Genomic DNA, 20,499 nt, shown 5'->3' with positions numbered 1-20,499 from the left:
GCTCAGGGCTCCTTGAGTGAATGTTCCAGTGATCAAGGTTGAAGCACTGTGGCTTTTCACAACCTTGCCTTAGAGGTCACCTGACAAACTTTATTGATTGAACAATAGTCACAAGCCCTCTCTATTTCAAGGGGAGAGAACATACACCCCACTGTTTGAAGAGAAGAGTGTCAAAGAATTTGTGGCCATATTTTTTAAAGTGCCACAGGGATGAAAGCAAAGAGATAAATGGTTTCTCTTTCTTCCCTCAGGCAAAATATTCTGGGATGCATTCATAAGGTTCTTCGAAAAATCCCAGCAGAATCAAGCACTGACCCCTACAATGAGTCCTGCAAATACTTCCCAAATTATCGAGCCTCACCCAATTGTTCTCATGATCTGCTTTCAGAGGAACCTAGACTAAGATAAGACCCTACCATATGCCATCCCTAGAGAAACAACAGTGAACAAAGATACAAAAATCCCTGCTGTCATGAAGTTTATGTTCTAGAAGAACAGACAGAAATTAAAAGATTTAGAAGTAAAATATACGGTATCTTAGATAGTATTAAGTGTCCAGGAGAGAAAAAAGAGAAATTTGGACAGGGAAAGTTTATAATTTTAGATAGTGTCCCAGAAAGACTTAATGAAAATATAATTTGAGTAAAGATCTGAAGGAGGTTAGGAAGAAAGTAATGCAGATAGATATTTGAGGGAAGAGTGGTCCAAGCAGAGGGAACAGAAATCTCTGAGTCTGCCTGTTTAACTGAAGGAGAATGAGGGAGGAGACAAGTAGAACATGAAGACGGAGAGCAAACAGGCACCAGATCACAAAGGGGCTTGCAATTTATTAAAAGGATTGGGTTTTACATTGAGTGGAATTAAAAAGCCATTCTAGAGGGCTTCAAACAGGATCGACTTGATCTGGTTTCTTTTTAACAGGATCACTATGTCTACAATGTGGAGAATGAACTGAAGAGAGGCAAGAGCAAAATAAGGAGACAAGTTAGAGGCTTTTGCAAGAATCCCAATGAGAGACAAGGGTGGCTTGGACCAGGTCGGAGAGAGTAGAGGTGGTGAGGAATAATAATATTCTGGATATATTTTTGAAAGTAGAGCCAACATTATTTAATAAAGGATTGGATATGGGGTGTGGAACAAAGATAGGGGTCAAGGATCAAGATTCTATATGAGGGAAAAAAAAGATTCTATGTGAGGAATCACAGGACCAGGTTTACATGCTAGAGCCTTCCATCTGGTGGTCACATTTGATCATAGGCTTTTTGTGCACTTGAAGGTGGTTAACTCCTAAAGAAAAAACGCTGATTTAGAGGATTAAGTGAATCTCCTAGAGGAAGGATCCTTAATAAAATAGTCAGTCTTGTCAAACATAATAGTCACTCTTGTCAAACATAATAGTCACTCTTGTCAACCATAAACAAAAAGTCAACTAGGTATTCCCTCCACGAAAAGGATTTATTTGGGGAAAAGGGATTGCAATCCAGTACATGCAGAGTTGACGGTTACAAAGAGCGTGCAAGAAGAAGAAGGTAATTCTTTTACAGAGGAGAAGTAGTTAAGAGGAAGGGCCGTTTTAATCATAGAGCTTTGTTATAAACATACAGTTCTTCCTGTAGGGCTTTCACGACCCACATAGCATGCGAGAGTTCCTACCACAGGGTCTCCCAATTCCTGTCTTGGCTAAGGACTCTGCCATAAATTTTGACACTCTTTTGCCTGTATCCATTGGGCAGTTGGGAAAGGCCCAAGTCATCACTGCCTTCTACTTCCTGTTGCATCCTCAGCCTTCTTCCCTTTTTTAAAAATAACATGTTTTCGATTATATAGCCAAAAAACAGCATTCTGACCTCTGCCCTGTGACTTCCTGATCTTCCTTTTCTTATAAATACAAGGGCAGAGCTAGGGTCCCAGAGAGTCAGGGAGCAGAGAGCCCAGGAGTCCTCAGGCCAGCTCTGTCTGCACATGTAAAAGATGAAGATCTCTACAGCTGCACTCTCCTTCCTCATCCTTGCTGCTGCCCTTGGATCCCCAACCCATGGATCTCAAGTCTATGAGCCCCGGGCCCCCGGTGAGTTCAGTGAGCCTTCCCACTGGTGGCCAGGTCGATGGTAACTTGCGGTCTGGGGAGGAGACACAGAGAGACACATTTGTCCTCCTGAAAATGCTTCCCATTCTAGACATGAATGTGAATTTGGTGCTTGTTTAAAAGCAGCAGCAGTAAGATATAGATCTCTTTCTCTGCAGCCTTTGGTTTCTGAAGAAAACTGTATATAGATGACTCACCCCACTTGGGGAAACAATTCTCACCCTGTTTTTCATTGCCAGAATTATTCGATACCTTCTCTTAGCTGATAGAGGACTATTATGTGCTAGATCAAAAGAATTGTAGTAAGATTGTAAATGTGCAGAAAGAAATATAGAATCCTATGAAGTTAGAACTATCACATACCATCTAGTGAAAACCATCATTTTGGAGAGGAAATAGGACAAGCTGGGCAAGTAACTCACCTAAGTCCACCTAACCATTCTATTTATTTAACAAATAAATATATAGTGCTACCTATGTGTAAGTAGGCACTATTCTAAATATTAATAGATATTAATATATTGGCTACTCCTAACAACTCTTGGTGTATACTATCAGCAACTTATATAGTTTTGCATATTATCATTATCCTCATTTTACAAATGAGAAAACCGAGACACAGAAACCTTATATAACTTTCTCAAGATCACACAGTTAGTAAGTGGTAGAGTTAGGATACAAGCTAGTTAGGAAGCTGTTATAGAAAGACAAGGCCATTTAAGACTTTATTTTGCAAGCCCCCCCAGACATCATATCAAGGATATTGACATGTTCACACATCTCATTAAAAATAATTCATATGTAACTACTTAAGAAGTGAGCTAAAAGTTTAGCTGTATTTGCCTAATGCAGTTTCACAATCCTTTACCCAAAACGTTGGGACTAGATGTATTTTGGAATGCAGGATTTTTCAGGTCTTAAAAATGTAATACAATATGATCCAGCAATTCCACTTCTGCATATATGCGCAAAAGAAAGCAGGTACATAAAGAGATATCTATCTGTACACCCACGCTAATAGCAGCATTATTCATAATAGCCCAAAAGTGGAAGCAACGCAAGTGTGTGTCTATTAACAAATAAGTGGATTTTTAAAATGAGGTATGTACATACAATGGAATATTATTTAGCCTTAATAAGGAAAGATATTCAGACACATGCTACAACATGAGTGCACACTGAAGACATTTGATAAGTGAGATAAGCCAGTAACAAAAGGACAGATACTATACGATTCCACTAATATGAGGTACTTAAAGTAGTCATATTCAGAGACAGAAAGTGAAATGGTGGTGGCCTGTGGGAAGCGGGTAGGGGGACATGGGGAGTTATTGTTTAATGAGAACAGAGTTTCAGTTTTGAAAAATGAAAAAAGTTCCATGGATAGACTGTGGTGATGGTTGTGCAATATGTGGATATACTTAATGCTACTGAACTGTACATTTTAAAATGGCTAAAATTTGACCAGCTTGGTCTAAAGTACATACTTTCTGTTCTTCTGCTGAACCCAATAGCAATTTATTTTTACTGCTCTTATAACTTTGATCACACTCCTCCTTTTCTTACCGATGGTTAGAGTTTAAGGTCCTTGATAGTCCCTACCAGGTCTATTGTTTCATTCATTTACCTAACAAATATGTATTTAGCAGGTCTAGATCACTGTCTGTGTAGAGTATAAGGTCAGAGCTTGAAGGCAATAAAAAGGTTAAAATTATAAATTGTATATTATGTATATTTTATCACATGTTCAAAAAATAAAATTTTTAAAAAGGTAACACATAGCTGGACATTACTTAACATTCCTGGCAGAGTCTGGAATCAAAAACAGTAATATTTCTACAGCAAACACACATGAATATTTCTACTAATAGAATAAAGACTGTAAATAGCCGCAGTTCACTTTGGGTGACTTTGTGCTACCAAATCAGTTAATGAAAAATTTCTGTTTCCAGAGCCCTGTGGATTCCAGAAATGTGCAAAAGCATTGTAGACTGTATCACATGACATAGCTATTCAATTGATTTGTTCATGATTTACAGTTTGCTTTTTGTATTTAAAGTCAATAGAATGTTTTCATGTCTCAAACAATTTTAAAAGTTCCCTGAAAAATCTCAGGGCCCTAATGGAGAAAACAGGCCTGGAGATAGGCCTAGAATCTAGACAGTCATCCAGTGTTCCATCGCCATTGCCCCCGGACCAGGGGATGAGGCTGGGGAATAGGATAGGTAGAGATGACAATGCTGCCTCCCAATGATTTCTCTTCCCTCCTTGTCTGTTTCTCTCAAATAGAACCCAGACTGGAGATACATCAGTTGAAATCCTCAATACGTCAAGAATGTAAATGTTTAGTTTTGGCACATATTTAAAAGCAGCCGGTGGGTATAGATCTGCTTAGTATCTTCGATCCACCTCAGTTAGAGGGCGTGGAGAAAGAGGGAGAGTCCTGAGGGTGGTGAGTATCTATCTCCAAGGAAGATCAGAATGGGCCACGAGTCCCTCTCCCACAGATGACCTCTATCCTATCTGGCAGTCTTAATAATTGGCTTACCTAGGGGAGAGGGTACTCTCTGATGCCTCCTGCAGGCATCTGACCTTTCTTCTTCTGAGAGAAATGATCCTGGCCCTGTTGTGGCATTGTCTGGGTACCCTCAGACATACAGCTCAGCCCTGAGGAGAGTGAAGCAAGGAGATGCCATCAAATGCTGGTAAAAGAGGAAAACATCCCTTTTGAGTCCTGTACCTTCTCACCTGCCCTAATACTTTGGAGGAAAGGGGGAAGGAATCTAGTTGTCCTCAAAAGATATTCAGTCCTTAAATGGCCCTTTCTCTTGCAGCAGGACCTCACCATCCCCCCGACTGCTGCTTCTCCTATGCACAAAAAATCCGATGCATATTCATGGAAAATTTCTTTGAAACAAGCAGCGAGTGCTCCAAGCCTGGTGTCATGTAAGTGCTAAGCTCACCGGCCATGTCTTGGGAGAGGGTCCTGAAGGATGGATGTCCAGTAAAGTCCCAGCCTCTGGATCCTGCCAAGTCAAGGGTCAGGCTTTTGTCACTGTTAGAACCCTGTGGAGCTTCAGGTATAAGATGCTCCCAGTGAAGAGGGAGGTTATAGAAGGAAAAAAAGAGCAGGAGTAAGGCTGCCCAAGCGAACTCTCACAAGTCACTAAAGGAGTCTCAGAAGCTGAGGGAGCATGTCAGGGTGGAGACACCATGAGCTCCTGCAGCAGAAAAAGGAAGTAACAAGCTGGGCTGAGCGGGGAATTTGAGAGGCCAGAAGGATGAGGCTCCCCACCCCCATTTCCAGAACCCTCTTCACTGTGTAATCTTTTTCTCCCTTGTTCCCCAGCTTTATCACCAAGAGACGCCGTCATGTCTGTGCCCATCCCAGTGATAGGAAAGTTCAGGAATGCATAATGAAGCTGACTGAAGCCAAAGACCTGACGAAAATATTTGCTTGAAGAAAAGGGATACTAGGTGCCAGCCACCCATCTCCATCTCTCTTACCTCACCTCCTGGGACTTTCTTGGCCTGAATTATTAAAAAATAAAAATAAAATAAAAAAATAAACTGTTCTGTTCTGGTTATAAAAGCTATGCACTAATAAAAAGTTTCCAATTTAACTTTTCTTCAACTTTAAGAGTAAAAAGAAATGTAGAAATTGCTGAACTTTGGATTTCTTTTTTTTTTTCAAAATGAGACATCATTTTATTTTTTTAAAAGCTAAAAATATGACTCATTCAAATACAGATTGAATATTGTCAAAGATGTACATAACCCATTAATGAGAGAACCATTAAACTGATTCAGAGATCATCTGAGGAACAGAGATTTATATGGTTAGTTGGAGATGGCATTCTGAAATGAATAACTTAGAGAAAAATAGATTAATATCCAATAAGGTAATATAATTATAACTTTTGGGATTCTTTTCTACTGGACAAAAATCATTTGCATCTTGCAATGGACAAAAATTCACAAGTTAACATGTAATTTCACAAAGTCTGGGTCGTGATTAATAGTAAATAGAACATCAATCAAAAACTCATTTCCCCCAAAGATGTAAGGAATCCTGGGGTAGACCTTTTAAACAATGTTCCAATGTGACATCAGTCATCCTGTTGCCTTATTTCTGTTTTGGATGTTTTCTCTTAATAGATATAACTTCATAAAAGATGTCTTCTTTAAAGTTAAAGAACATCAAGAAAAATATTTAAAGTTGGAGTTAATATCAATTTTATATTCATATCTATCCAAACCTATACATTTGTATTTGTAATTCATAAATCCAGGTCAACTTTCTCATAAAACTCAGAAGAAAGCACTGAATTCTAAATAACAACAAAACTTATTTTAAAAAAAGTTTAAAACCTATGCTTGCTTTTTGGGTGCTTTGCTTACCATAAGAAATCAATTGAAAAAAACTGATCAACAACTAAATATCCTTTATAATAATAAATTACTATTAGAAAAAAATCTTGAGACAATGGTCAATGCTGGAAATTACTATAACGCCAAAGAAATTAAACATAAATTTACAGTATAGCCCGTCCTTCCTACTAAAATAACTAATCTTTGAAAGCTTGACTACAGTTTAGAAGTTTCTCCATCATTCGAGAGTGGAGGGATGGGCAGGAGATGGTTGGGGATAAGGGGTAAAGCACAGATATATACAATTTAAACAAGCATTCCAGGTGATTTTTATGCAGGTGGTCCTAGGACCTCACTTAGAGACACTATTTCAAGAAGTGCAGGTTAATAGGTAGACAGGCTAGCTGGCGGACGGTGAAGAGGAAGAGTGTCTTAGTATATTTCACTCCATTATGGATGCCATTCTTTTTTCACAGCATAAGTGGAAACCCCTAGATCCTCAGTTGTAAATGCAGATGCTGATTATAGGGGCCCTGGCTCTGGTAGGTGAAGAAGAAGGAGTAGGAATGAATGGTCAGTCTTGCACTGAGGTTGTCAGAGAGCTTCATTTCTAAGAGGTGGAGGGGGTAGACCTTCTTATATTTGACCAGAAGTTATCCAGGATACTGCCTAATTTTCTGTCTGGCCCATTGTCCCCTTCAGAAGACTTCCACTGCATATATCCTTCTTTCTATAGAGAACAGTGCTTATAGATTTATACTGGGGCCAACCTTTCACCTGACTGTTCTGAAATGGAGACTGGCAATGTTTTAGTTTGTTCTCCTGACCCAAGTTTCTTCTCCTAACACCCTCTGACTCTAATCTTTGTGTTACCCAGCTCCTGCTGAGAAATGTTTTTTCAATAATCTTCTCCTTTACCTATATAAGTTTTTTCAGCCTCCTGTGTTTTGCCATCAAGTTGATGCATGTCTTTTATATAGAACAGACATTTCTCACCTTATGGTCAGCTAATGTCATCTTTTCTGATCCCCTGCTGCTACTATGGATTTTTTTGTTGTTGTTTTCATATTTATTCTGACATTTAAATGGGATTTGGGGAGGTGAAAGAGGCAAACACAGATGCTCAGGGTTCTGGCCTATATTTTGACCCATGTATGATCTTTCCTGTTGCTCATTACTTCACTATATTTTGTCAAATTCAGAAGTTTGGAGCTAACACCATCCCACTGAGCTCTGGAATATAAGATTGAGTGATGGCAATAGCAGCTTTTAGCTTCTCTGTAGAGATTTTGTTTCAGAGCCTTGTAAAAATGTCAAAGATTTGTTAGATTAAAAATGTACTAGACCTAAGGGGAATATGTGTGGTTTCATTAGGTTCTCTGGCTGACCAAGTTGTTAGCTCAGTAGAATGAAATTGAGAGCACAAACCACCTGAGCAGTGTGAATGGCAGAGACTCAGGTGTCTCCTAGTCAAGACTTTGGGTCATGACAATGGCAGCTGAACAGAAATGAAGGATGGAAATCAAGACTCTCCTTTCTGACCAAGCATCTGTCAATCACAGGTCTTTGAGGTCTTGCAGGAGATAATGGCATGTTATGTCTGGGTCAACTGCATTAGACTTACATACTCTAAATACTTTTACATGCTGTTCCTCAAAAACAGTATGTTCTTTTCTGTTTCCTTGTTTTCTGTGCTGCCTCTGCCAGAAACACCTCCCCCACCACCCCGTTCTCAAATCTTCCCAGCAAAATTCAACCTACCCTTCAAGGTTCAATTCAGGTGCCACTATAAAACACCTACCTCACTATCTCAGCCAGAGCACCTATCTCCCTTTCTCTGGAGTCTTGAAACATATTTATTGTCACTCAAAGAGATAATTATTGAGTGATTATGTTATACATTGTAGGCATTAGAAAAACAATGAGAACAAAACAAGATTTTAGCCCTTCAAGAATATTTCGGTGTATAGAGAAGACTGAGAATAAGAATAAGATATGATATCTGTGTGCAAAAATCCTATCTAATCCATCACTAACTCTTCAAATTATTACATAACATTGGATTAAAATGATGAGGTTGTTTGTACTGGGGGCAGTCAGCTTAGAGCTCTGGCCTCCCACCTCCAGTCAGACTGCCCAAAGGTTGAAGAGACCAATATATTAAAGCACACCACTTAAGAATTTGTACCACAGGCATATCTCGAAGATATTGCAGATTCAGTTCCAGACCATTGTAATGCTAAAGAGTCTTGCCTTCAATTCATTTTAAAAAAAAAAATCACATCTGTGAAGCACAATACAGTGAATCACAATAAAATGAGGCATGCCTGTATAGATCAGGGCTTCTGAAACTTTAGCATGCATAAGAATCACCTGGAGGGCTTGTTAAAACAGGTTGCTGGATTCTAGCCCCAGAAATTCTGATTCATCAGAACTGGGTGGAACCAAAGGGAAAAAAAAAAATCAGCATTTCTAACAAGTTCACAGGTAATGCTGACACTGCATTGTTAAGTGGGAATTTGAAGAGGAACTCACACTCTTGACTTTGTAATTTCAGCATTGCTTGCAACTTTTATAAAAAGCATACATTTCTTTTTATAAAAGTAACCCAAAAAATTCAAATAATTGATAACTGAATCTTCATTGTCTTTTCAAGGACAAACAACAAAACAGGACAATTCTTGACTTGTGTTGATACTTCATTTTTTTCATGATGAAGCTTACTTATCAAAGCTGCTTAACTATCAATGAAATATACAACAGGAAGAAGTATAAACATGATTAAATAAACCTGACAACCAAATTCGAATTTTGAAAAGTAAAATCTTGGAAGTTGTGAAAAATAGCTAGAAAAAAAATGTGCTTTAAAGTTATAGAAAAAAACTAATTAGAGCTGCACAGAAATCAAGGCATAAAATAGTGAATGGAAACATCCGTATTTTTCCTATTTCACATTTAGAAACACAAACAAGATTTAAAAAGTAACATAGCTCATTCTCTTTTCTCTTTGTGTGGGCTGCGGGTTCAACTGAGGCCTCAACCAGGACTGGGCCAGAGGGCATGATCTGCATGATTAAGGCTAGTGGGTCTGGGACTGAGAATACAGTCAGGGTGGCCAGAAGATTTGTTACATACAGGGCATGGAGCAAAGAAGTAAACATACTGAGGTTAATGGGAGCCAAGTTTCTTACTGCTAGAGTAGGGAGGGAAACATATATAGAGAGAAGACAAAAATAAACCTGTGGCGTTGACTTGGAATTGAATGTATTGGTATAAATTTTTGGTTTTTCACATAACTAAACCAATGATATAGAAATTGCTATAAATGTTGGAAATTGACATAATAGAAATAGATATACCTTTACACATACTTATGTATATATGCTTCAATATATTTCCTAGTTCTGTCCACTGAGAGCTCAGAACTGAACACAATGCCATTCCCAAAACAATGAGAACCCTAAGCATACAGATCTTGGTTTCTCAAAACCCTCTTCCACTAACGGGAATCAGGACTTATTAGAGAAATGGCTGATTCCAGAGCAGTGGCAAAGTATTAGATAAGCCTGGATCATCTTTTTGTGCCCAAAAGTAAGAAGACAAAGATAAATAAAACTAAAATCTTCTAGAAAGAGGAAAATCCAGGTCATCCCAGATAAAAGTTGCCTCCAAAATATTCTCAATACTCTCAGTGTAGAATTCTATACCCAGCGAAAATGCCAATCAGGTATAAAAAATGAGTAATGACTTCTCAGACAAACGAGAACTCAGAAAAGTTTATGTCCCATATACCCCTTTCTGTATTATTCAATTTTTTAATAAACCAATGTATGTCTGTTGCTTTAAAAGACATTTTTAACACTTTTTAAATAGGCACTGCATACTCACCAGTGGGCAATGGAAGAACACTTAAGGTCTCTAATTATGTTGCTACTAAATTCTATTCATCTCACTGTATTGCAATTTTCATTTACCTTTTTGAGTCACTCTTTAAGCTATGAGTCCTTTGAGGCCAGGGTCATCTTCAATTCCACCCTCCAAGCTGGCCCAGTACCTGACATTTGATATTGTGGCAAAGAACTGATGTGGTCACTAAACTCCATTCCCTTTTCCTCCTGGGCACACAGATGAGTATGTTTTCCATACCTTTAGCATTATGTTGGAGCCAGGTGATTTCACTTTGGCCATGGAGTGTAAGTGAAAGTAATTTATACCATTTCCAGAACCAGCCCATAAAAAACTCCCAGTCCCTTTCTGCTTCTACCCTTTGGTAGCAAAAACCTGGAGGCCTTATGTTGAAAATGGTGTTATTACAAGATAGAAGAAGCCTTGGTCCCTAAAGGGGTACATGAAACATTCCTCCGCAACACACACACACCCTCCTCTCACTGTTGGCCTACATTGGACTGCAACATGAGCAAGAGATAAACTATAATTCATCCCCTGAGATTTAGGCATTGTTTATCATCGCAATTAACATATCCAGACTAATATCAATAAGACCTCAATTATTGAAAAATAAAGGAATTTCCGGTAAAGCTCCCAGCAACAATTTGGCAAGTAGGCTAGTCTCCACAAAAACAAAGTAAACATTTTTTCTTTCCAACTCATAGTCTTCCCAGAAATGACTTGCTTCCTTAGATTGTTCCTAAAGACAATTGTTATCATTTGACTTTAGGAGTTTAAATAGTGTTATTATTGATGATAACAAATACAGAAAATGTATTAATTGATTGATTAATTAATTTATTAATACATTTATTAATTTATAGTAAATTACTGTCTTGACACCTAAGCATGAGAATTCAGCTGTTTTCCGTAAGATTATACATACTTCGACCAGTTCAATTTATTAATTCATCCTTTTTCTAAAACACATATTTATAAATCACCTTCTATATACTAGGCTTTGAGTGAATGAGCAAAGATAAATAACAGATGTTCCTTGCCTTGATGAGTCACAGACAGAAGATATAAACAGCCTTCTAACCACAACAGCAAGTAGAATGGGGCAAGTACCCCCTACAAGAGTATGGTAAAGGCACTGGACTGAGAGCCTGCAGAGGTGGCTCTGTTTTGTGAACATAAGCAAGTTGCTGGCCCTTCCTGAGCCCCAACTCTTCCTTGGTAAATGGTCGGTTTAGACTAATCTGAGGATGGCAAATACACAGCATGCAAGCTGCACCAGAACGGAAAACACCTGTCAGTTACAGCACTCCTTTCTGAAGTTCAGGGACATGGCCTGAGAATATTTTCCAACACACAGCTTCAATCCACCACTAATCAATGAAACCTACTAGCCGTCCCTGAACTAGGCATTGTCTAGGTTCCCATCAAGCTTCCCTGTAATGAAAGGTAGAAACCAGAAGTTCCCAAAGAGATCCATTACCTGAGCTCAGAAAGGTCTAAAACTAAAGGCTTTGTAGAGACGCCAAGCCTGCCAGAGAGAGCTTAGTTGGGGCTCCCATGTTTCTCCATAGCATAGTGGTTAAGAACAGAGACTCAGGAGCCAGACTGCCCAAGTATGAACCCCAATTCTACTTACCAACTGGCAAAACCTGGGCAAGTTATTTATGCTCTCTGTGCCTCAGTTTCCTCAACTGCTGATACAAAGATTAAATAGGTTAATATTCATGAAGCATTTGGGACAGCTAATGGGTATAGCAACCATTATATAGTTTGTGTTAAATTATCAACTGAGTTCTTCACCCTGGGGTATATGGTGAGAAGGTGGGGATGAGACTGGAAGCTGAAGATTCTGCTTAAGAGTTCAAGTGAGGACTTCCTAGACCTGAAGTGGGGGACTTCAGACCTCATCCTGTTACCCCAAGTCCCCTCTGAACTCCAAACAAACAGATCCTGAATTTCCAGCCCTGATACAGCCTTGTTCTGAGGGGTAGAACTGGACACTCGACACATCCTAGCCTTGAGGTCTTTGGCTAAGTCTGAGACAGTGCCTCCAAGCCCCCCATGCTCATAGTCTATGCCTAAGGAAGGGCTTATGTCAAAGAGTTAAACTTATTCCCACTAAGGATGGAAGGCAATTTCCTCCCTGAAACCTTGGCTCTCTATGCTTCCTTCACTCCACCCTCATCAAATGTGCAGGATATGAAATTGCTGAGGCATCCACTGCTTTCTGCTTCCCTTTGAAATCTTAGTTCCCTTATTTTAAAAAATATTTTGCCTTGGTGATCATTTCTCAACACTCCCTCAGCCCAGGAGCCTGAGAAGTCCCTACCGGGCCCACTCTCCTCCTGCATCACCTCTCTTCACAGGAAGATGAAGGTCTCCATGGCTGCCATCTTCTGCCTCCTCCTCCTCATCACCACCATTGCCCTAGGGTCCAAGAGTAAATCCTCCTCACGTGAGTGCAATGCCTTGTCTTCTTTCCAACCTGGTCCCTATGGGGAAATAAACAGGAATAAGGTTACTGGAAATAGGGGGAGAAGGGGCTCAAGAAGGAGCTCTGGTGTTTTCTTAAACTGGTTTCACCCCAGGACCAGGCCCTCTTTCTGCCATGAACTGAGGCCAGCCTGTTTCTATATTTCATCAATTCAGCTCTCTTTGCTGTTAAGTAAAAAAGTGTTATCCCCAGAGAGACTGAGGAGCAGTGTTTGGAGCCCTTCAAAGCCATTTTGTCAATTGCATCCTGGGATGTGGGCCCAGCCTGCTTCCAAGGTCAGCCCTACACCAGCAGCTTTGCTTAGGTTTGGTCTGGGGGTGGGGAAGTGGGTCCCACCTAGGCCACCTTTTTTCAGCTTATTTCTTAGGACGAGCTAAGAAATGCCTTTACAAACAACCAAACTATTCCTTGCCCTTAAATTTTACCTCATTTCCTTTTCAGAAACTGAGGGGAAACATAGAAGGTTGTTGAAATAAAGCCAGTCTAAAGTTAGTGGGAATCTGGACAGTTTGATTTGCCTCTCTGAAGTCGTTCGTCAGCTCTGAGGAATGCAGTGGGAGTGGGTCTCAGGACCAGGGGATCCCTTATTCCATTCTTCAGAGAGCGAGGATGTAGCCTGGAATAGTGCTGGATAGCAGGACAAGATCTTTCCCTTTCCACTCAAGCATCCAGTCACCTTTGGTGACCCCTGAGACGATCATGATACATACTCACATTTCTGTCCAGGTTGATCACATAACATGCACATCTCCAATCACTCCACCCCGTAAGCACAGCATGTGCTTGTTTGTACAGGGCCCTTGGTCTGAAACACCCTTCCTGCTACGTCCACAATTCAAGCTTGGTGTGACTTTGCTGTCACCTCCTTATACCTCTTATGAGAGCCATGAAATTTCAAAATCAGAAAATAACTGAAATACCAGCTAATCCAGTGATTTTTTTTTTAAATTTAGACCATGAAACCTTTTCTTCAAGAAAAAGTTTACACAGAGGTTCAATATGTAAAGCAGAAAAGAGGCTGAACGGGGTCCTATACCCAAGCCTCCACTCTCAACTGCATCAGTACCTCCAAGATAGTCCCTGAAGCTCCCAGAGCCCCAGGAAGCCCCGTGTAAAACCACCAATCCATGCCAACAGCTTTATGGAGAGATGAGGAAACTGAGAGGGGAAAAAAGGGGTGATAGGCGCAAAGCCAGCAAAACCAAGGTGGGGTTAAAATCTGGGTGTCCTGACTCCCTGGCCATTGTCCTTAGGACTTGGCATGGATGTCCTTCCCTCTTTGTAAGATGGAGGTGGGGCTGGGTCTGTACTCCCAAATGACACATGTCCCAATCCCTACTGAGATTTCTTCCAAAATATTCCTCTTATTTGGAGCACCTCTACAAGTCTGCCGCACAGGGATGGTCATGCTCAGTGAGATCTGGGCTTTGCTGCTCGTCAGTCCCAAAGCTCAAAGACATCAGCATCAGCCAAAGTCATCAGCATCTTTCTAGAAGGAGACGAAGAATGAGAAACAGGGTGATTGCTGATGAAGGAGAGGAAAAGAGGAGCAGAGGAATAGTATGAAAAGGGAGATGAAAAGACTGAGTTGCTCCACAGCCCTATCTCTGAATTCTGCAGGGCTGTGTCCTCCTTCCCTCCCTCTTCCACTCCCTTGGGTCACGGAAGCACTCAGTGGTATCGCCTTAAACAAGGGGCCCAATCTCAGCTTCCCCACATGCTTTCTCCTCAGGAGGACCTTACCACCCCACGGAGTGCTGCTTCACCTACGTTACCCACACAGTCCTGCGTCAATGGATTATAGATTATTACGAGACCAGCAGCCAATGCTCCAAGCCTGGAGTTGTGTAGGTGGCACCCACACACCACATTGGGGAGAGGGAGCCAGCAGGGGCCTGGGACAAAAGGAGGCAGGGGGGATGTTCAATGGAGACTCCCCAGGGTGCCTTTTAGGTATACAACATGGGGAAAGAAAGCCCAGGGGTTTTCTGGCCTATCTGGGGACTGCTGGGAGCTGGGAGGAAGCTGGCGCTCTGTCTGGGGAGGCATCAAGGGAGGAGAAGAAAAGGCAGAAGGGTAGTTCCTGGATGGAGACAGTAAGACTCTGGGCCCTGAGGGGCTGAAAAGCATGTCTCAGAAAGGAGACTGGCCCTGGGCTTCCTCTAACAAAGGAAGGAGAAACAGCCTAGGTCAGATGAGGAATTTTTTAGGAAGGGTAGACAAGCTCTTGCTTCCTGGATGCTGGACCCTTGGTTATAGTCCTTCTCTCTCTCTTGCTCTACAGGTTCATCACCAAAAAGGGCCGTTCCATTTGTGCCAACCCCAGTGATGACTGGGTCCAGGACTACATCAAGGAGCTGGAGGAGATCTGAGTGACCCAGAAACAATGGAGAAGGGCACAGCTCAGAACCTTAAAGAGAAGAGGCCAAGGCCCCCCTTCCACTCCCAACTCTCAGCCCCAATTACTTCTTGGGAGCTGCCCTGCCTTGAATTAAAGACTAGTCATGCCTTCCTGCTCTCATTCATTTCAACTGCATTTACCCATTGGCAATGGACTGAGACACTGGTGAGCCTAGCCCAGGGTGGCATCCTCAGCATCAAGACTCTAAAGTCTGGCCAGGGTCTAGTGCAAAAAATGGGTCAGGCCTGTGATAAGGATTGTGGGAAGCTGAGCAGAAAGTGATAAAGATGCTCAGTATAAAGGCCACCTTTGCACAATGAATAACCACAATAATAACAGATATCATTTCTTCAGTGCCTTTTAAGTACATTATATTATGTAAGCTTTACAAGTGTAAAACTAAGAATTATCACCTGATTTTACAGGTAAATCTTCATAAAGGCCTCTCCATAGCAATCAAATTCATTCCATAGTCCTTTCTTCTGTGCTGCAAGGCCTTTGTTCACTGCCTATTCCATCCAACCCTTCCCCATCCACTTACATGTATCAGGTTGGACATATTCTATCCAACCCTTCCCCATCCACTTACATGTGTCAGGTTGTACTATATTGTTTTATTCATTTTTGTGTCCCCCACAAGGCCTAGTAGAAAACCTGGCCCATATCAGGTACTCAGGAAACGGATGGATGGATGGATGGATGGATGGATGGATGGATGGATGGACAGATGGATGGAATGAGACAGGAATGAAAAGGAGGTTTACGCTCCAGGAATAACACCCAGCTGCTCCCAGAGGCTCTCAAACCCATCTTCAGGGTTCAAGGACGAGCTCTATGTACTTGGAGTAAGAGTATGCCATTCTTCTCTCCTAATCTCCACAGACAAGGGCCAAGGGGGTGGGGGTGCATACTAAAAGTACAAACAAGTTTTCTCAGACCTTCTTGCCTCCATAAACAGAGGTCAAGGGGGTACCCCACATACATACTCCCCTTATCCTCATAAAAATCCACAGCTTCACTACCACTAACTGCCTTGAACTCACCAAGACTAATTGCATCATATGTTTTTCCATTTACGAACAGTTACACCAAGCCCATAAAGATCCCCATATTCCTTGTTCTGCCTGTTTCCTTCTACTCTCATCTCCTGCACTCTCCCCCATGCCTCTGAAGCTCTATATCTGTCATCTCTTCTCTGAATGCTGCCTTCAACCTGGAATGGGTTCCTGAAGCAGTCTTAAGAGAAGATGCTGAGGTGCAGGTCCAGCCTTAGCCAAAGCCAGAGGGTAGAAGCTGGAAGTTCTAGACTCAGATGCAAATGGTCAGGCTCACGGTGTTGGCGCGCCCTCTGCTGGCCATGATTGGCCATGGTGGCAGTTTGGACAAACCCATACTAAAGGCGCCCAAGAAGGATCAGCCAACTATACCAAAGCTGGTTTAGAGTCCAAGGTCCAAAGAGATAAATGAAAACATCAACAAATTAGCCAAATACTTCAGGGGGGCAAAAAACAAAAAACGAAAAAACGGAAACCCAAGGACCAGGCACACTGTCTTTTTGGAGTATTAGTAGCATAATTTGTGACATGAAAGAGTGAATTCAATCACGTGTCCTTAGACTGGGGATGGGGAGATATCATTTTCAGAGGCCACTAAACCCAACCTCTGCCTCAGTCTGTGTTTTCTCTAATCTTGCTCTATGTTCATCCTCCCACAGACAGATCACCTGGGGAAACGGACACTTCAACCCTCCCTTCTTCTTCCCCAACATATAGATAGTGGCAGGTAAGGTGGTAAAATTACAAAGATCTGGTTTTTAGTACTACCTACCTGTGACCTTGGACAATTTATTTGACCTCTCTAAGCCTCAAAGGCCTCATTTGTAAAATGGGAATAATAATCTCTACTTCACTACCTTGAGGATTAAGTAAAATAGGATATGCAAGGTGGCTAGCATACAGCACACATTCTCTTTCTCTGTTCTTTCCTTCCCATAAATTCAGATCTTACTAAATTCAGCTTTGCACCAGGCCCCGCCCTCCACGAGGGAGGCCTGTTGTTTCTCCTCTTACACCAGCTCCTAAGTGGTCAGAGTCCAGAGAGTTGAGAGGTCAGAGAGGGAAAGACCAGCAGCAAGGACATCTCCACTCAGCCTCCCCTGAAGCTGAACTACCCCTCTGAGAGAATGAAGGTCTCTGCAGCTGCCCTCTTTCTCCTCATCCTCATCCTCACCATGACTTCTGCTTTTCACATCCAAGCAAGTAAGTCCACCTGTCCCTGTAAGGCAGCAATGAAAAAGGGGGATAGGGCAGCTGACAGCCCTATCAGGTAGTGCTATCAGGTCTCCATCATTATCGCTGGGGGCCTCTCCCCCTCTGCATGCATAGCTGCTATTTTCGAACTCTCCCCTTTGTAGAATAGATATGAGCCGTGGTCCAGATCTTTCTGGGGTTGGGCGGTTCTAGGATGTTGGGTCAAAGTTATATCAGAAGCTCCAAGAATGTAGAGTAGGAATAAGCCTTTAAGAGAGGGAGCCAAGAATGTAACAGAAGAGACAATAATAAACATATGTGATGAAGAGGCAGGCAAGGCAAGTGGGTGAGAAAAGCCTGCTTCTTGGGAGAGCAACACAAAGGGTACTGGGAGGAAAGCTAAAGTGATGGCTGGGGCTAAGTCCGGGAGTAAGGAGTCTGAACCTAGACACCCCTTCCTGCAGTGTCTGGCACAGATTGCTGGAACTATCATGGCAGCCAAAAGGAATCCCAATGGGATGCCCAAGTGTACTGTTTGGAGTTCATGGCCCTCATCTCCATCCCCCAGCATAGGTCTAAATAAAGTCTGTGGAAAAGAGGAAAGGGGTTGAAAGCTTTCGGAGCTATAGGATCCCTGGGAGCTATGGAAAACAAGGTTTGTTTTGCCTATATCCTCCCCTGCCTCCATCAGCATTTATGAGGACCTGGTGACAGGGAACCAAGACACTCAGTCCTTCCACATACCTGCCTTCAGCTGCCCCAGTACTTCTTTTCTCTCTTATGTTACTTATCCTTGGCAAGATTGGGTATGTCTGGCCCAAATCTGCCTGTATAAATATTCAGGGGACAAGGGTTGTGCACACAACATAATCTGCCCACACACACTCTCAAGATGTCCCCAGTCTTTGTAAACAAGGACATGAATGTCACTGTGTGCAGAGGTGCATCTGGTGGTTGGGAGGGGGCAACAATGCCCTTTGGGAAGGTCAAGCAGGCCCATGCAATGGGTTGAGGCTTCAAGGAAGAGAAAATGGCCCACCCAAAGAATGGATCAGCCAAATTGTGCTCTCAAGATGTTCCAAGCTTTGCCACCAGCTGTGGTCAGTCCCTGCTAACAGATGGCTTTGCCATCAGTGGAGTGTAATGCAGTGGATGGGACATGGAGGTAGGCAGCCATGAGCTCGTTCTCTGACCCTTGGCTCAGCTTTCAATGTGTTTCCCTTAGAAATTCCTGAGTCGGTGAATCTTCCACACACCTGCTGCATGAAGTATCATGAGAAAATAATACCAAGGAAACTGGTGGTGGGACACAGAAAGGCCCTCAGCTGTTACCTGCCAGCAATCATGTAAGCACTTCCCTACAGATTATTTCTGTGAAAATGGAAGAGTAACCTGGGGCCAGAATGGGATGCACAGAACCAAGAAATCTCCATGCTAGAAGTAGGAGAGTAGTGGTTAAGGGCTTAGGCTTTGAATCTCACAGGACAAATCTGGGTTTATCTCTTGATTTTGCTGCTGATAGCTGTGTGGCCCAATAAATGGTGGTCATAATGAAACCCAAGCCTGAGAGTCTAGGCTGAGTGGAGACAGGGCTAAAAGAAGGGTTGATGAGGTCTAGAGGCCAGAGAGGGAGTTCCCTGAGGGGACTAAGAAGGGGAGGCCTAGTAAGCCCCATGTGAGCTAGAAGTGGGGGAGTATGGACTGAACCCCCACTTTATTCCATGGCTCATGACAGTCTAACTCTGCCTCCACAGCTTCATCACCAAAAAGAATCGAGAGATCTGCGCCAATCCCAATGAAAAATGGGTCCAAGATTACATCAATGATTCCAATCTGCCTTTGCTACCCGCCAGGAACATGGCCCGGGTTAAATCCATTAGATCATAGAAAGGCCAAGCTCAGCTCCTCAACTACTCATGACGATCAGGCCTCAGCGGAAAGTCAGGTTCAGGAAAGAAAGGTGTGAACCAATGAAAATGCAGACAGCCTTGTGGTCTGAATGACAGAGTCACATTCAGAGAAACAAGCCAATGATCCAAACAATAAAAGTATTTTGAATATTTTTCAGTCTCTGGAGGAAATGCTAAAGTTAAAGGAGGTAAGCAGACAGACATTCTTAATACATAGAAAAACATCTTTCACATCCATCTCCTTGCTCTGCTTTCAATTCCTCCTCTCATCTATGGCCATGCTACCCTGATCTTGGAAGCTAAGCAGGGTCAGGCCTGGTTAGTACTTGGATAGGAGACCACCTAGAAAGATCAGGCCCTGTAGGCATAAAAAATTTTAAAATAAGGGATTATAAACTGACAAGGTCTTTGCAATCTGTGAAGTCAACCAAGGGTTGCCTCGGAAAAAAATTATTCCTCCTCTCACACCAAGACACTAGGCATTCTAAACTAATTATATCTAGCTTCCAACCAACCAGACCATCTCTGGCCTCTCACTCATTAAGAGCCCCACAGAACTCTTGGCTTTTCCTGTCTATCCTTATCCTTTTCCTAGATCTTTTTCTTCTATTATTCTTTTCTTTTAAAACATAACTTTTTCTTAGGAGACCAGGGTGAGAATATTCATACGCTCATGATTTTTGTTCCTTTTGCAGAGGCTTTGCTAGATCTTCCTGAGATTTGGTCTTTCCTACAGGTGGCATGGGTACAGAGAATTCCGAAACAAAAAAAGAGGTGAGCATCTACCTCCTACACTAAGCTTTTCAGGGCAAGGAAAGGGCATTAGACTAGGTTGGAGGTAAAAATCTTGGTCTAAAACTCAACCATTCAATAAAGAAAATTTCCTTTATCGCCAACTTGATTCCTAACTTCCTGAGTCCTTTCTGCTTGAGTGGAATAAACTTAATCTCAGTTTTTTCAGAGGCTTCTCAACATTCACCTGAGAATTTTGTCAAGGTTGGTGGCTGGAGAGTTTACATGGTACCAAGTCCAGACATACATACTCAATCTCCTCTTCCCACTACTCCTCTACCTCCAGC

At 42.0% G+C, this 20,499-nt stretch overlaps 3 protein-coding genes across 4 annotated transcripts; all 3 read left to right on the top strand.

The window, feature by feature from the left end:
• The first annotated feature begins 1,914 nt into the window (after positions 1 to 1,914).
• Positions 1,915 to 5,701, top strand: LOC105304980 (C-C motif chemokine 3-like). Of its 2 annotated transcripts, XM_011379366.2 has the most exons (4): positions 1,915 to 2,068; positions 4,376 to 4,423; positions 4,921 to 5,032; positions 5,436 to 5,699. In XM_011379366.2, exons 1-4 carry the CDS (start codon positions 1,972 to 1,974, stop codon positions 5,545 to 5,547), a joined length of 369 nt encoding a protein of 122 aa, XP_011377668.1. In that variant the 5' UTR covers positions 1,915 to 1,971; the 3' UTR covers positions 5,548 to 5,699. The 2 variants fall into 2 exon arrangements, with proteins under 2 accessions (XP_011377668.1, XP_011377669.1); XM_011379367.2 differs by lacking the exon at positions 4,376 to 4,423 and having other exon boundaries at positions 5,436 to 5,701.
• Positions 5,702 to 12,466: 6,765 nt separating this feature from the next.
• Positions 12,467 to 15,356, top strand: LOC105304979 (C-C motif chemokine 14-like). Its single transcript, XM_011379365.2, has 3 exons — positions 12,467 to 12,821; positions 14,593 to 14,707; positions 15,145 to 15,356. The coding sequence occupies exons 1-3, from the start codon at positions 12,737 to 12,739 to the stop codon at positions 15,230 to 15,232; spliced, it is 288 nt and encodes a 95-aa protein (XP_011377667.1). The 5' UTR covers positions 12,467 to 12,736; the 3' UTR covers positions 15,233 to 15,356.
• Positions 15,357 to 17,443: 2,087 nt separating this feature from the next.
• CCL16 (C-C motif chemokine ligand 16) lies at positions 17,444 to 19,416 on the top strand. The gene is made up of 3 exons (XM_011379364.2): positions 17,444 to 17,519; positions 18,736 to 18,856; positions 19,265 to 19,416. The coding sequence occupies exons 1-3, from the start codon at positions 17,444 to 17,446 to the stop codon at positions 19,395 to 19,397; spliced, it is 330 nt and encodes a 109-aa protein (XP_011377666.1). The 3' UTR covers positions 19,398 to 19,416.
• The last annotated feature ends 1,083 nt before the right edge of the window (positions 19,417 to 20,499 follow it).

The sequence above is a fragment of the Pteropus vampyrus genome, unplaced genomic scaffold (assembly GCF_000151845.1).
Source record: "Pteropus vampyrus isolate Shadow unplaced genomic scaffold, Pvam_2.0 Scaffold358, whole genome shotgun sequence".
NCBI classification, from domain to species: Eukaryota; Metazoa; Chordata; class Mammalia; order Chiroptera; family Pteropodidae; genus Pteropus; species Pteropus vampyrus.
The sequence above is the reverse complement of the archived record's forward strand: the minus strand, read 5'-3'. Positions and strand labels throughout refer to the sequence as shown.